We start from the raw sequence: 17,075 nt of genomic DNA on the forward strand, positions 1-17,075 counted from the left end.
TATTTCACAGTTCACGCTTGCATGCTGATCTTCGCTGCCTGCTGGAGGAACAGACTCACAGCTCGTGACCACACGGACCCACCGCACAAGTAAACATGGCGCTGCTGTCGTGCACGCTGCCACAAGATGAGATTTATTTTCCTCTGTGACATTTCAATGTTGACTCATGCGGTGTCTCTCAGACTTGAGTTTGAATGCGACTTGTCTCGACTTACGGTACATAGATTGAACTGTTTGATTTACAGTGTTTGAAAATGAAGTGTTTGTATTCGTGAAAACATACAATATGCGATATGTAAATGTGCTGTTTTAAAAAAAGGTAATTTCTTCTTATTTATTTTACAGTCACAATGCACACCAATTAACAGTACAACTGTAATTGGGCTGAAGTTAGTCAGAGAGGCTGTGGTCCTTGTGGGGTTCAACATTTTTTGGATGAACAATTCACTCAATTCTACCGCATTCTAATAAAAAAAGTTAGTTCATCAGTCCAGAGTTGCTTTAAAACATTTTTTTTTTAAAGGGACTGATTTGATGTGGGATGTTTGGCGGTGAAAGCTGTGTGAAAACTATTAACCTTAATTTGTTGTTATGACAAACCCGAGTAGGTGCACGTTTATAATCAGACTTGTGTCATTACCTCTTCACTTTCCCAGTCATCTCTACATAACTCCAGTGCTGCTGGGCTGCTCATCAATCACAGAAGTCGGACATTGCAGCTCAAAGAAAAAGTCTAAGTGGTTGACTGTTAAAAGTTGGAGTTTCCCATAATTAATAAATCTAGCACTTCGAAAAATAGAGTGAACAATTTTACGCTCAACGACACAAAACACAAATTTAGCCCTTTTCATCATGGTGCACACTGGTCTTAAATATTTAGATCATACACAAGTTCAGACATTTCTCTCCCACCTTTCTCTCTTAGTTTAATTTTTCACTGCACGGACACGTCTCTCCCTTTTCAGGAAATATTCCAAAGAAAATACTGACCCACCTACATGGAATTAAAACACACGTAATAGGGCGGCGCCACCGAACCAACGGGTTAAGTCAATTACGACAGACACGGCTATTAATCACACTGTTGTTTTATTTGTGGAGACAATAATTACAGTTATTAAACAATTAAAGAGCTTCATATCATTAACAAAGTGTTCCTCAAGAAATACTTAAATGTTTTCTCTGTACATTCGTTACACACATGCAGCGTAATGATGGATTATCATTAAAACATATTTGTGTTCTATTTTAAGTGATTTCCCTACAGGCTATACAAGAAAAACATATTTACAAAAAACAATACTTGTCAGGGAACAATCCAGTTCTGACCTCTTCACACTGAAAGAACTAATTATCTAATTCTATATACTTTCAAACAGAGTTGTGTAAAGTATTGTTTGATACTTCATTCATTGGCGTATTACCTTTGTTAACAATTCACGGACGTCTTGTTCTAACTGTCTTCCACACGCACACGCACACACACACCAACACACACACACACACACGCACACACAAGGCCTCAAGAGATGTCGCAGAAAATGCTGAGTTGCAACATTGCTGGAGATGGTTCGAGATGGTTCGAGCTGCTTGTCGCGCGCCGCGCACGCGCACATCTTCAGCGCCGGAGTGTTCCTCGCATGTCCTCGTAAACATCGTTGGTGGCGACGCGCTGCGGTCTCTTGGCCTGCTGCGGTCTCTTGGCCTGCTGCGGTCTCTTGGCCTGGTGGCAACAGATATGGAGGTCGACATGAGAGATGCGTGGCTGTTACACAATAATAAGAGGATTATTATCCTGTGAATGCGCCGCGGCTCTATGGGGCTTTGCAGCATGACAGGTAGTATGAAAAGTGACACAACATTGTATAACATGCATTATCTATAGTGGTTCACTTCAACTTGTATCTATATATGTACATCGGTCTCTGGTCTAAGTCTCAGACTAGTCACAACCACAACTATAATATATATATATATATATATATATATATAGACAAAATATAATGTAAGTACACATATACACTGAAAATAATTCAGATTAAAACAATTTGCTCTGACATACATTGCTGTCATGCGGCTACTTATTACATCGTCTGAAAATGACACTCACAATAAACTTGTTTTTTATAAAATATATATTTTCCACACACGTCATATACTTGTGAGTGTTTGTCAGACGAGTACTTTTGACAATAACAGGAAACATGGAAACAGCCCCCGAGATTCCATCAGGGTGTGTGAATCACAGACACATTCAGATGAAGAAACACAAACAGACTCTTGCACATGGGTACCTTGAGGATGCGGCATATGATGAAGACTATGATGATGGCCATCAGGGCCGCCGCACAGATCACAATGGCCACCAGGGTCAGGTGTTTGTTGGGCGGGTCACACAGGTCTGTTGCCAATTAAAATGTTTATTTGAGACTCACGCTGTAAAGGATTCCCCATTTCCACCACTATGATGATGTATTGTGTATGTGGTATCTGAATATTTTGAATATTTCTTTTCCATATTGCTTGTATGCAACTTCCCATTTTTGGGGGGGGGAAATATCCTGATACAATATTTTTTGGGGCAAAATTACAAAACCCACAAGATCTGTTCAACTGGTCTCGACTGAATGCGAGACTATTTCATCTCTTTTTGTCTTTTATTCACCGTTTCTTTAAATTAGGTAGTCGGCAGTGGACTCAAAAACTGTTAATTCGCAATGAAGTAAACAGAAACATTTCTAATAAGTTGATGAAGGTTTAGTATCAGACACTTTGAGGCCCTCTTTGAACTCCTGGGCTTTACTGGATGTAATCGTATGTTGATGCCTGAATTATTGTTGCCCCATCACCTCTGAATTAGTTACATCACATGTTACAAGTATATACACTACCGTTCAAAAGTTTGGGATCACCCAGACAATTTTGTGTCTTCCATGAAAAATCACACTTTTATTTATCAAATGAATATAAAATATAGTCAAGACATTGACAAGGTTAGAAATAATGAGTAATATTTGAAGTATTAATTTTGTTCTACAAACTTCAAGCTCAAAGGAAGGCCAGTTGTATAGCTTATATCACCATCATAACTGTTTTCAGCTGTGCTAACATAATTGCACGAGTTTTCTAATCAGACATTAGTCTTCCAAGGCGATTAGCAAACACAATGTACCATTAGAACACTGGAGTGATAGTTGCTGTAAAAGGGCCTCTCTACACCTCTGGAGATATTTCATTAGAAACCAGACGTTTCCACCTAGAATAGTCATTTACCACATTAACAATGTAGAGAGTGTATTTCTGATTAATTTAATGTTATCTTTATTGAAAAAAAGTGCTTTTCTTTGAAAAATAAAGTCATTTCTAAGTGATCCCAAACTTTTGAACGGTAGTGTATATTCTGTATTTGGTGAGTATATGAATCGAGAGGCTCACCTGTCACCACCAGGAGCAGAGAGTCATGGCCTTTCACGCTCACTAAATCACTGGACTCCGGGTCAAACCTGGTGTACTTGCACCAGTACAGTCCCGTGTCGTCAGAGGTCAGATTCTTGATGATGATGTCCATGTTGGGGAATTTTCCATTGAACTGGATTCTGCCACTGAATTCTTTGCCAGTGTAATATTTGTCTGAGGAGCCATCTATGAACAGGACTGACTTCTCATTGAGACCCCTCTTCAGATCCAGGGACATTTGGTCCGTTTCAGAAACTCTGCACTGGATGGTGACGGCTCCTCCGAAATCTCTCCACACCGCTCCACTGCTCCCTACATCGACAGACACACAAAGCCCGCACGATTATTCTGTCACATTTGAGAGAGACGCACACACGTGTTTCAATCTTGTCATCAGTCTTACCTGGGCCGCTCAGGGCTGTGCGGGAGAGACAAAGGACGGTTATGAGTTTTAAATAGACGGCCGACATGCTGAGGGCGACTGTCGCACAGCGGTTCACTTGAGCTGTAGCTCTTCAGTAGGAAATGTGTACGTGTGTTCACCCACCCACCAAGCCACTAACACGTGCTACATCAAGGTGTGTGATGTGGGTAAGAGCGTAATCTGCATAGATACAGCGTATTGCGGGATTGGCTGATTCTTTAACAGAAAAACAAACATGTCCTGCTCGTACCGGAAGTGTAGATTCACATTCGACTGTTTACAACCCTCTATGACACACGGTTAGAGACGCCATGTGTGGAGAGCCTGCAGAAGGGCAAACACGTCTAGTGAAGAAGAAAAAAAAAGAGTTTTATTTATTATGAAGTTAGCTGTCCCAATAGTTCAACTCTTTAAACAGGCTTTGTGTTGATGAACACGACTTAACAATTTACTTTATGTTTTAAAGACGAGTATATTCCAAGTAGTATAGGCCGCCTCACTGGCTCAGACCACATCATCACCGTATGACATGAAACAGTTGAATAAAAGCGTCGGTATGATTCTACACAGACAAGAGGCAAAAATAATCGCAATTGTAATCCCAGAGATGGAAAAGCTTTAGAAGGAAGCGTTTTAATACGCCTCAGGTTTGAGCATAATGTGTGTGAGAATAAAATAACTACTTATGCAATATGAGATTTGCAGCTCTAATCTGAACTACAATGATAATATACACGCATAGCATGACATAGTTTATCAACTTGACAAAAAACATACTATCGGTCTCAAAATTATCTTTTCCTCAGAGGTCACAACACTCCTACTTAAAGGGAAGCTGAACACGAGCCTGCTCCTCATTGGATCTCCCTGAAGCATCAGACACAAAGAAACTCATCAGCACTGAAAGAGGTCCACAGCTGTGAGTTTAGTGGCAGAGGTGGGAGGCCTTTGTTTCACAGTGTCTGCAGTGCCCTCTAGTGGTAGAGGTGTGAACCACTTAGAGAAAATACATTTTATTTTAACTGCACTTTACATTGGCATCAATAAGTGGAGGCAAACAATATCTGAATAAAAAAGTGATTATTTTCTGTCCATGCTCATTTATTCTATTAATTTATTTCTGCATCCATCCCAATATAATGGAGAATAATGGATTTTGTTGTTGCAGCGTTAACACTTGAACGCTTTTCCTGTTCAAGCTTAATTACAAAATGAATAAGAATGAAGGAACAAAGAAAATTAAGACTGGAGGACTAAGTGGACCTTTTACGAGCAAGCAACGCAATCTAGCAGTAAAAATCTCCACACATAAAATGCTGATCAGTCCAGTTTGAATCAGAAATGACCTCAACCACCTCCATTAAGTTGTCACATATCCGGAGAGAATTGTAAACACCAACATCAATCACACGTCAATAAAAGGCTTTCACCGTCTTTAGAGATAAATGAGAGGAAAAAAAACTACTCCCAACAACGCTGCTCTTCCTGCGCCCCTCTGGGACAGATTAAAAGAGGTCTGTCCATCCCCCTGCTCCTCCCGGCTCCACTCTCATCCGGTTACCGCAAGGAGGGCTTCTACGCTCCCCTTGTCGCTATGGAAACGGCCTTGTCCATTTGCCAACCAGAGCTTCCTGGTGGGTGGAAAGCGTTACAATATTTTGAGACTGCAGACAATCAGCAGGCTGTGTTTGTGGTCACAGTGCGCACACATTATTACCTTCGCATTGAAAATGCCGGAAGGTTATGTTTTGATCGCCGTGTATTTATTTATTTATTTGTATGCGTGTTATTCGCAAAACTCAAAAAGTATTGAACCGAATCGCATGAAATTTGGTGGGAGTATTGTTTATTATCCGGGGACCAGTTGATTAGATTTTGGGATCGGTCGGGTCAAAGGTCAAAGGTCATGAACAGGTCAAAATCTTTCGCAGAACTCAAAAAGTATTGAACCGAATCGCATGAAATTTGGTGGGATGATTGTTTATTATCCGGGGACCAGTTGATTAGATTTTGGGATCGATCGGGTCAAAGGTCAAAGGTCATGAACAGGTCAAAATCTTTCGCAGAACTCAAAAAGTATTGGACCGAATCGCATGAAATTTGGTGGGATGATTGGTTATTATCCGGGGACCATTTGATTAGATTTTGGGATCAATCGGGTCAAAGGTCAAGGTCATGAAAAGGTCAACATATTCTTTTTACCATAGCGCGGTCAATTTCTATCCAATTGGCATGCAACTAATGCCAACATGTTCATAATTCAATGCCCAATCTTGTGATATGCGAAGGTATGCGCTCTACCGAGTGCCCATTCTAGTTTCTTCATGTAACAATATCATTTAGTTTGGTTGTGGATTCATAGTAGAGATGGTTAAATAATGCGCAACACATTAATAAAATAGTGTAACTCTTCATGCAATTATCCTTTCTCCTCCATTGCTGAGTCAGTGCCTGAGTGGGATTATTGATTGCCTAATTGCTTGCCATGTCACGCAGAGATGACTCACCTCATTTCCACACCCTCATATCCTTTTCCTCTCCGGAGATCTCCTGGGAACACACAGGAACTCATCTGGAGTGCACGTGGTGCCGCGGCCCGGTCGATGCACGGACGCTGCAAATGAGCTTACACATTAATCACAGACATCGGTTAAATGACTTGGCATATGGCCGCGGGGGAGGAAAATGTTAATCTCCCGTCTCTAGAAAGATTAGTAGGATGATCAAGGGGGATAGACCAACTAGTCTGTTTCTAATGTGGTTTTTACTGATTAGCGGTTGACCCGGACAAAAGAGCAAGCTGCAGCGATGCATTTGTCTGCTGCAGAGAAAGTCCGCTGCACATTGGCTCCGTTCTGTGAGTCTTAAGGTGTTTTAAAAAGGCACAGCACTTTCCCTTGTGGGTGCAACACTTAACAGAAACAAGCCTCCATTCACTGCCCTCCCAACGTCCTGGCGCGTCTCCAGGGCAGGAAGTTGTTTTCTTGATCTTGAATGACCTCTGCATGCCTTTCACAGCAGATGAGGGGCTGAAACGCACCGGCGTGCCACAGCACTCGTCACAGGCTGCTCAGGCTTCGTCGGTGAAGGAGCTCCGATTGTAGCCCGAGAGGGGGAGAGAAAATCAACCGCTGGGAGACGTGTGGAGTAAAATATAGTGGAAAGCCCACAGTGAGCACCGGATGAGGACTCGGATGCTGTGGTTCAGCCAGAGCTGTCAGACTACCTGTCACCCCCAGTTATTTCTGGCTGCTAAAAGATCCTCCAGCTTTCACAGCAAGAGGCGTACGAAGAGTCCACAATACAGGCCTTCAGAGCAAAGTCGCATAGTTAAGATCCGATTTGAGGCTCTTATCAGAAGGGATCTTTTTGTATCGGATGTGACGGATAAACAAGTCTGTCTCATCGTCTCAGCTGGATGTAGTTCACTAGTTCAAGGACTGGACTGAGGCATTGGAAATATAGGATCAAGTTACTTCCTTGGGTTGGATTTCTATGCTAATCGCCCTCTTCTCTGCTACGCAGTCAGTTTAGAGTCATAGCTATTATTAGTGCGAAGATACATATGGAGGGGCATTCTGCAACAGCTGAACGAATCAAGTGGATTAATGCAGCAAATATAGCTGGCCAGATCTCAAATGTGCCTTTTATTTGTCATACTGAACGCTCTTCTCCAGAAGCGATAATTTGAATTGCAATTTTCATTCATTAATTGTAAAGTAAGTAACCAAAACATATTTGGTCAAAAAGGGATGCGGTGAAACTAATTGCCATGAGTCATTATTTGATTCAAGGAAGAACTCCAAGTTTCACAATAACATTCAACTATGCACTCCCAATATTTGATAAGAAAAGAAGAAAAAAAGAGAATAATTTGAGTAATGCATCCAAATAAACTCAAGACTACGACAAGCATTTCCAAATAAAGTCTTCTTTGTGGAGCGCTGCTGAAGGTTGTTTAAGTAACATTAAATCTTGTTTGAATCACGTCAACAAAACCCAACGCCTGTCTTAAATCACAGACTAGGAGAGCCAAATATCCAGCGTGTGATGTCATGAAGTTTCTCTTTTGGCAGAATTGGAGTCGGCTCCTGATTATTTTGGCCAGTCAGTCTCTGCTCCGCAGTTTTCAGTCTTCATCCAACTCCACTAAATATTATTCAGCTTGATGTGCTGAACTATTCACACACGCCAACATTTAAATGGAGAACGTAAAAAAAACAAAAAACGTTATACTATTTAACATAGATAGCTACTAAACTAATATTCACATTGGCTAAATCAAATATTCTTTCGAAACTTGTGCACGACTGTTACCAAATAAAGAAAAAAACACAGTAAATTCATATCAATCTTTATTGTATTTAGAAATCCACGCATCAAATCTTTTAATTATTTTTTTCCTTTAGCATTTACAACAGGGACGAGTGAAGGACAAGCTAAACGTCATGCCTTTCCCAGCAGGCGCGATGCACTACGGGATGGGCGGGAATGGAAGAGGGAGAGAGAGAGAGAGAGAGAGAGAGAGATACATAAAGTGCTTTTGTCAACAGTTTTCTGATTTTAATAGAAAAAAGGATCAAAACAGAAGGTTTGAGGGTGGCGGAAGAGGACACGGGGTCCACGGACGTGACGGCGGTGAGTGCATGTGAAGTAGGGAAGAAGGTGACAGGTGGACGAGGACGAAGAGAGTGGCGGGGGTATTTATCTTTTAAAAAATAAAAAAAGCGTTCCAATGAAAACAAACAAAACAACAAGCGCTCTCAACCCAGGATGAGGCTGGACTTTCCACCGGGGGGGTTTCTCCGGCTGCCCGTGGCCACGTTGGCATCTCCCGACGGGGCAGAGGGCTGTGTCGTCTCCTTCGGCTGCTCCTGCTCCTGCTCCTGCTCCGGCTCCTGCTCCTGCTCCTGCTCCTGCTCCTGCTCCTGCTCCTCTGGCTCCGCCTCCCCATTGTCAGGGCTCTCTGCAGGTGCAAAGCAGACGGGACAATGTCCTCAACAGTTCTGTCCAGCAAAGGCAGAGAGAGGCTTCATCGTTACAGTTGAGGAAAGGTTTCAGAGGACCGCAAGCCTCCATTTGGTGCTTTTTATGCTGCGTTCACACACAAAAAAGCGTTGTGAATATTCGCGCTTTACTCGCCCGACTATTTGTGGTTTATTCGCGACATTCGCACCTTAGAGGGGCGGGGCTTATCTCTGTGGAAACAGTTATCATTTCCACCATCCACCATGAAATCCACTATTTCTGCTTTATACTTGTTGTGGGCATCCCACAAATGTCAGAACCCAACCACCCTGGTGTTTGGGTGCATAACATCACCCGTAGGCGCACACAGCTCCGTCACTTTCACCGACTACGTCTGGATAACTGCCGCTTACAGCTCTACTGGCAGCAGCCAGTTTGAGTCACCAACGGCACGACGGGCGGAGCGTCTCAACGCTGTTTGGCTTTCGCAACTTAGCATCGGACACATTTTATTTATTTCACGGAATACGAGCCATTTAAGGCATGTAAATATGTGATTTAAAAGTAACCACGCATGATTATGAATTAAACTAGTCAACATCCGAGAAGGCAGTTACTGCTCATCTAAGCTCGCTTTAGTTGCAGCCTTATTTGTGGGATAACAAACTTATCAACCAAAATATTAGTTCATGAAAATGGAAAGAATTTTTATGTGAGGTTAGCCCGGTCTGTAATGAAGTCAGGGTGCTGAAGCATCAGGCTCTCGTTGTTCATTAGAGCCTGAATGACTGTTGGATTTGAACATTTAAGAGGATTTAACAAATTAAATGTCACAAATAAGGGCAACATTGATGTGAAAATCTTCTTTTCAGCATAATGGACAGTGAAATATTCTCGGCTTGACATCGGAGCGAGTGGTGTGGTTGGCGTGACAACTGCATTAAATGTTTTAGAAGACTGGTGCCCCAGGCAGACGCTCGCATATTTGAACTCTACATGCCAGATTTCCAAAGGCTGTTGCACTTGTTTTTCAGAGTCACTTTGTTGATAAACTGACTGAAGTCCGTAATATTTCTATTGCATTATATACTTCAAAGCGCTTCTTCTGTTCACATTCAAAACACGGGTCAAATAAGTGGGATTATTTGTCTAAACCCTGAGAGATGTGGTGAAACCCTCCATTATCTGAACAGCAGCCACTCTTACAAACATGCACCTGGAGGTTAATAAAGAGCTTTTCAGTGAAGCCTGCCATCAAAGAACAGCTGCTCGACTACAGACCATAACCCCATCATGACAGGGAGGAACCACATCAAAGAGATCATATAATGTTGACTTGGAAAAGGAGAACATGTGTACTGTATCTTTAAGAAAAAAGTAATGATGCCAGCAGAACATGGGGCACCAGATATGTAGAGGCAGGGAAAGTGGAATAACACATCTATCATAGTACCATGGAGCTATTCACTGAATGAGCCGAGTCATGCACTGGCGTTTTGACAGTGTGAGTAACTTAAGGGCCTCTTATACACAACTCAAGGGTTCAGGATACTTACCAGTATTTGCTCGTTCTTGACCATTTTCAACCTACAATGAAAACAAAATAAAAAGATTTCAGATATCAGCAGTGAATCAAAGTGAAAACAATTGTGTTTGGTTTCTTCTGAATGATTTTACTTTCATGAGACAGTGACAACATAGAGACAAACCGGGTCAGAAAAAACTCAGTTTGAGTCATGGATCGGATCAGCAGGAATGAGTTTTTAAAGATGCCCCGAATATGTTTTGTGTCCACAGATAGTCAATGAGCCGGATTGGAAGTTACAGATAATTTTTGTTGTCTTGTTAAAACAGCTGGTATACAAACACAAATATTATTTCAACACGCCTGAGGTCAGTGTAAACCAACAAGATGGTTAGACTGTAATTCATCCACAGTTCACAGTAAGAAACATCCTGTTCTCCTGTCTCTTTATGCCTCATTTAAATTGCTCACTTATAGATCGGTCAGTAAGTGAAGACGAGCACATTCCCAGATGATAAATTAAACCTCCACAAGGGATTACAAATGTCAGAGAACATCGATCAAAACACATCCTGGGTCAGTTTCAAATATATGGATTAAGTCATCCATCCCCCAATGAATTTTCCACTGAACTGTTTAGATTCATATTTCATCTATAACTAGGATTGTCAGCCACAAACTACTGTGGCTCCGTTTTGGAAACGGCGCCGGTCAGACGAAGTAAGCGGTACCTCTCGTTTCTGGTTCCAGATAAAGGCGGCCCCGGAGTTGTGGATGGTGGTCAGTTCCGGCTCGAGGTTCTTGGGGAAGAGAATCGCCTGCTTGCATCGCCTCAGTGGGGCTGAGGGTTCCCCACACAGGGTTCCTACGGCTTTGCCACCTGGGAAGGTGAGAGACAGACGGATAGAGCAAACAAATTAAAGACGGCAATAGTCAATTATATTTATAATGTCCAATATAAGAGAGATGCCTCAAATACTCTCTTCAATTTAGATTTTTCATTTACAAATATGTCAAGGGGAAAACACACACCATACACATGATAAAGCCAATGTTATTGACACCCCCTTTCTTGGCTGATAGATTATTTTGAAGCTAGACAGGAAACATGACAGACAGATGGCCAAACACCACTGGGGCTTCAAAGCAGCAGTCATACCATATGGGCCATATAATCCAATTACAAACAAAGCCAGACCACACCACAAGGTTTCTAACCCACGAAGCAGCCCCGCTCACCCAAAGATTCATCTCGTCACATTTGAGAGAAAACATCAGCTTTATGGAGGGAATTTGACTGAAAAAACACGAGACAAAAATCACTGAGAACCAGCGGAAAACACCCTCAAAGCCGATTGGGCGTCTGCAACAGACCCAGAAACACTTCCAGGCAGACGACATGTTTGCCAAAACTCGCATAACCCGGTCGCGCCTGTATTCTCCTCGAGCAGAAAGAGCATTAAAACCCAGTGTTTGGCACGCTGTGGGGAACTAAAGCCACATAAGGTAAGAGCCCAGCTCTAGCCCAGAGGGCCGGGGAGGGGCCAGACCGTCTTTGTCACGAGGGGAACAGCGGCTGCTGAAGAAGCGTGGGAGTGGCCATTGTTGTTAATAGAGTGAACTGAATCAGCACTGTCGAGCGCCTCAATCACTGAACAAGCCCTCCTTCATCACTGGCTCTGCTCACTTCTCTAGAAGACGACTAAACCAGAGGCATCGGCTGGACAGTGATGCTTTATGTTGTCACTACAACACATATCCTTCTCCTTTACCTTCTAGATATCCCGGGTCAGCAATATAAATGCATGGCGACACTAACTACATTGGACAAACGAGCTTGAAGGCATGAACAGCAACCCGGCCGCGGCTGGCCTCAGAGGCCTCTCTGATTACAGAGCGATCCTCATGTGGCCTGACAGAGCTCCGGTATCTGAACACCCTCAAATCCTGCCAAAAGGCTCCAGCTAACACTGTGCTTATATATCAGCACATTTCTACAGTTCATCTGACAATGCAGTCATAACTCTGATCAGAAGATGTAAACAAAAAAAAACACCTCCATTCAATTTAGTTTTTGTTCTGCCAAATCCCCAAAAATACTTTCTCCCTTGCTCCAAGTGGTGGATACATATTTTGAGATATCAGTTTGAAAGGTTTCTGCCATCACCAACACTTTTATTCATCGAATTGTTGCAAGAGGATTCTTGAATAACTTCACATTTCTTTCCAGAAACACATTACAAACAATCACTGCATCATCAGGAACCCGGTTTGTTTTTGATATATTGTACATGTTATGTTGTAATTCTTGTATGAGATGTTGATGTTTTTGGCCAGGTTGTCATTGTAAATGAGAACTGGTGCTCTGTTGACTTATCTGATCAAGTAAAAGGTTAAATAAAATGAAATAAAAAGTAATGCCCTCGTCACTCAAGTCACAGATCTTCGTGTGAACAGTTATTTATTGCAATACTTTTTAAAGAAGGACTAATCCCTATAAAAAATATTATGCGAAACAGATTCATTCTTTATTGTCTCCTAAAGAGGAAATATGATTTCAAAGCTCGTGCAAAAATACTGAAAACAAGTCGGACACCGGATATAAACAAACAACATCAACACAAGTGTCTTAGTGTATCTGCTGCCAGAGGAGAGAAGGCTGAAGCACGGGTTGAGAGGGTGGCAGGGGTCGTGGGCTCTGGTTAGTGCTCTGCGAGTCGTGGCGGTGTCATTGAGGGCACTGGGTGACACCGCCACGACACTGGGAGTGGGGGAAGATGTGTTGGTAAAATAGCAGGTGGATGGATTCAGCGTGAGGTCTATCGATTATGCAAAGAGAACAGGAAGTTATCGGAGGCAAAGTCTTCCATTTAATATGCATTTATATCCTAGTATTCATATTTAGAAACGATCAGCTCAGGATGGCTTGTTCATCGATAGGGGTCCACAGGCAGGCCAGACAGATTGCACACTGCTTATAACACCTGGCATAGTAATGCATTGTGTTCAGTCAGGCAGAAACCATTATCCTCATCCAGTTGTAACCGTTAGTGGGAAAACTATGGGAAGGCCCCCCTGAACTTGACAGAAGAAAAACAATGCACTTGCACCTGCCGTCCATAAAAAAGGTCAGAGGCTGTGCTCAGGATTTTAGGGGGAATTCTTCATTCGCTACATATCCAGAAACCGTGTAAACCGTTTACCTCGGAGGGACCAGCGTGAAGATGTGTGATCACTGGCTTGTGAGTAACTTCACGGCCTCGAGCAGAAATGGAATCCTACTTCTGTGGGGAGTGAATCTTCCTCAATAAGATGAGAATGGAGTATGCTTGGCTGAAGCTTTACCCCGATTATCATCATCATACTGGCACAAAAATGTCAGACTACATTAATTCTCCAACCAGGCCTCGGCGGCTGTACGTTTTCAGAGACTGTGACATTTTATTTGTCAGTTAAATTGCCACTCAAAGGTTTTATAGCGCCTGCCTCATGTAGCCAAAGTAAAACTTCCCGTGTGTCTATAAAGGGCACATTTCACCAATTGACACATTTTTTAAACTGACCTAATTCCTTCCTTTGAGGGCTGATCCTCATCCCTATCTAACAAATTCTAGCTTGAAACCACCCTTATCCCAGGACTCCAGGCTTTTTTTAGTTATTTCAGATATTTTCTTTCTGACAACCTAAATGGAAAAATATTTAACACTCTAGTTTGTATCTTTTCCATGCTCAACTTAAAAGAATTTAGTCCACGTTTCTTTTTGCTCCTTGGAGCCAAACTCAAACAACCGTTCATGTCATCTTGGAAACACAAACCATATTGTTTCAGTCCTTTGTAAGTCACATGGAAAATGAATCAAGAGGGGGTTAAAGGGATGTTAACTTGAATTACTGGGTGGATTGTTCCTCCGATGAGCATAGATGTCTTCAGGCTCTGCAAAGATGTTGGAGACCATCTTGTCCTTGCGGGGAGACGAGTTGTCGTCTGCACCGAAGGAGATGCTGGAAGTCCCACCCGGCGGTCGTAGTACCCTAAGAAACAACAAATAATAAATCAAAATATCATTTGATGGACATCACGCTACCATCCCCCACTATTTAGGCCAATTTAAAACACAAAGCCTTCATGTCACATGCCGCTCATCAGCTGCACAGTGCAAATAAATAAATAAATCAATAGTCAAATACAACGCCAGGATGCCTCGAGCTACTTGCAGCTTTCTCCCTACTCCACCCGAACTCTTTTATAAACATAGCGCAGACACAAAAAACACAGCAAGTACTCCGCTCTCTAAGGCCCGGCTGTCAGCCAGAAAGACAATCTCTGCCCTGCAGCTGACTCCAGTCACATATAATCAAAGAGCATAGCTGGCTAGCTGCTGCCGCTCCTCAGCGCAGATTCCTTTGCAGTGACATACGACGGGTTGCGTCTGCTCCTGGTTGCATTGTAATTTAATTATTTAATGAGTAAATCAAACTTGATGCCAACTGGGCCAACGTTAGACAATAGAGGAGACAAGTCTGAAGTGCACAGCTAATATCGGTCACCTAATAAATGGACCGTTCTCGAACAATATTTAATGCTGCATGCAGCCCAATGCATGGTAAACAAAGTGCACTATCCACCGACATTCCTACCCCAAGCTGAACAAAAGGGACCCAATAATGAGTTGGGGAAACGGCTTTTCCTTGCGGTGCTGAAGGGCAGTTGGGGTGGACAACAAAAACGGGTGTGTTTGCAGAGCCCCTGCTTGACCCCTCCCTGTTTTCCCAGCAAACCCTCCTCAGTGTCCCTGAAGCCACCAGCTGACACACCGTGCAGCTGTCCAAAGGGCCAGGCGGGCAGATGGAGTCCAAAAAAACAACTCTGCTTTCAAATCAACACGACAAAAGAAAGCAACTGCATTGGCGTGAATATTAAAAATAAATCAAATAGTGTGTGCACACACGCTCGTGCTGCTCACGCTTTGCTGTGACAGTAATGCCTGCAGCAGACTTCATCTCCTGGCCAGTGAGGATGAGCTCATGCTTTCCACGCGGATCGCGATGGGGGAAAAGCTATTAGCTGCCTGGCAGCAGACCCCACCCTAGAATGAAACTGCACATAATATCAATGAAATATCATTAATGTCCCGAAGCTGGTGGGCAGCTTCAGGCCGGTGGAGATGGGGCCGATATAGCTTGAGCTAAAAAGCCGAAGATGGCATGTCTGATAAAGAAGGGTGGGAGGCTTTTGATGGCCTACTTAGATTGTAGCTTAATTCTGCTCAAGTAGCTGCTGCTGCTGCACCCTTTGGTCGGGTCGCATCCGAAATGACCAGCAGCCGTTAAACAGGTCTTTAAGGAGCAAAAGCAAAGAGCTAAGGAAAGATTGTCAGGCTTAGCTAGCGCAAAGCCCCCACCCAAGGCCCCAGTGGCACACATCATCCGAAAACAGCATGCGACTTCAAAACGATTAATGACTGACGGAGATTTGACATGCTCGCTAAGCAAAGGCTGATGCAGTGCAACTCATCGGGATTATACGACCTAAAAATCATGACCTATTTTTTTAGACAGCCCGGAAACTAGAAATGGCATTTTCTCTGCATTGTGTTTTACTGCAAAGGGGCAGGAATGCATGCAGACGAGACGCATCACTTACTGGAAAGCCATGGCTGCGTGCTCAGGGGATGAGTGGCCCTCCTAAGGTGGGCCCACCCCAAGTAACATAACGATTTAACAGATATGACCCGTCAAATAATGTAGCGTAGACGTGCCTCTTCAAAACTTCAAATGGAGATTTGGTTGTGTATGTTTTAAGTTTCTCCAAACTTCCGTTCAACCCAACTAACAATGAGCCATATCGGTGATAATGACATATGCAGACATGAGGCTCGTCTGCGATTCTTCCCGCAATCAATCACATATTCGGACTGTGGCCTCTGAGATTTTAAGGTCCACTTGTTATCCTATTGCTACCAAATACACACAGCTCATAGATTTTCAAGAGACTATCAGCTAGCAACTCCGAAGAACGGCACGTTTAGAAAATCGCCGCAGAAGAGGAGCAGGGACTTGAACAACACCACAGACAAAGTTATTTAGTATCAACCACAGAGAGAGCAGACGGGTTAACCTTAGCAATGGTCGCTCTGACCACGTCTTGCTCCTCCTCACCCTGCATGTCTAATAACGTTAGTCTCCAGTCGGGCTAAACCAACTAACCCAACTAACTTGGGTTGGCTAAAGGATACGCCGGGCTTCAGCAACCCAATAAGATTAATTTAGCGGTTAATTAGGAAGACTATGGGACCGCTTTGCTATATCCAGCTGACCAGCGGGTCGTTGAGAGGCTTGTCCGCATCACGCTTCTTTTGTTCCTCCGCGAAAAGGGTTTTCAGCTTTTTTTTCTTCTCCATTTTTTTTTACCTGGAACTGCTTTTAGAACCAGGTTCCATTCCTTTAAAGTTGGTTGTCGTTGTCATCTTTATTGAGTATTTCGAAGCCTTGGCGGTAACAAATAGTCGATGAGAAACTAATAAAAACAGTCCTACTCCTTCCCCGCAGAGCTGCGATGGGATGTAGACTCCACCCGACACTGAAAAGCATAACGCGGACGAGATCCGCTGGTTCTGCGGTGCCAGCCCACAAGACCCAGCCCAACAGCGTTCGACCCGCTCTGATTGGATAGAACATCACAGAACTTCTCTCTCATTGGAC

General features: G+C 43.1%; 2 protein-coding genes across 3 annotated transcripts; both read right to left on the reverse strand.

Annotated features, from left to right (window-relative positions):
* Positions 1-1,070: 1,070 nt before the first annotated feature.
* Positions 1,071-3,937, reverse strand: si:ch211-188c18.1 (immunoglobulin V-set domain-containing protein). Of its 2 annotated transcripts, XM_056407494.1 has the most exons (4): positions 3,860-3,937; positions 3,436-3,768; positions 2,295-2,401; positions 1,528-1,723 (listed from the first exon to the last, which is right to left on the reverse strand). In XM_056407494.1, the coding sequence occupies exons 1-4, from the start codon at positions 3,924-3,926 to the stop codon at positions 1,619-1,621; spliced, it is 612 nt and encodes a 203-aa protein (XP_056263469.1). In that variant the 5' UTR covers positions 3,927-3,937; the 3' UTR covers positions 1,528-1,618. The 2 variants fall into 2 exon arrangements, with proteins under 2 accessions (XP_056263468.1, XP_056263469.1); XM_056407493.1 differs by lacking the exon at positions 2,295-2,401 and having other exon boundaries at positions 1,071-1,723.
* Positions 3,938-8,218: 4,281 nt separating this feature from the next.
* Positions 8,219-16,948, reverse strand: LOC130189056 (jupiter microtubule associated homolog 1-like). The gene is made up of 5 exons (XM_056407695.1): positions 16,785-16,948; positions 14,266-14,405; positions 11,105-11,253; positions 10,405-10,435; positions 8,219-8,846 (listed from the first exon to the last, which is right to left on the reverse strand). Exons 1-5 carry the CDS (start codon positions 16,838-16,840, stop codon positions 8,644-8,646), a joined length of 579 nt encoding a protein of 192 aa, XP_056263670.1. The 5' UTR covers positions 16,841-16,948; the 3' UTR covers positions 8,219-8,643.
* Between the last annotated feature and the right edge of the window lie 127 nt (positions 16,949-17,075).

This window comes from Pseudoliparis swirei, chromosome 23 (genome assembly GCF_029220125.1).
Source record: "Pseudoliparis swirei isolate HS2019 ecotype Mariana Trench chromosome 23, NWPU_hadal_v1, whole genome shotgun sequence".
Classification (NCBI taxonomy): Eukaryota; Metazoa; Chordata; class Actinopteri; order Perciformes; family Liparidae; genus Pseudoliparis; species Pseudoliparis swirei.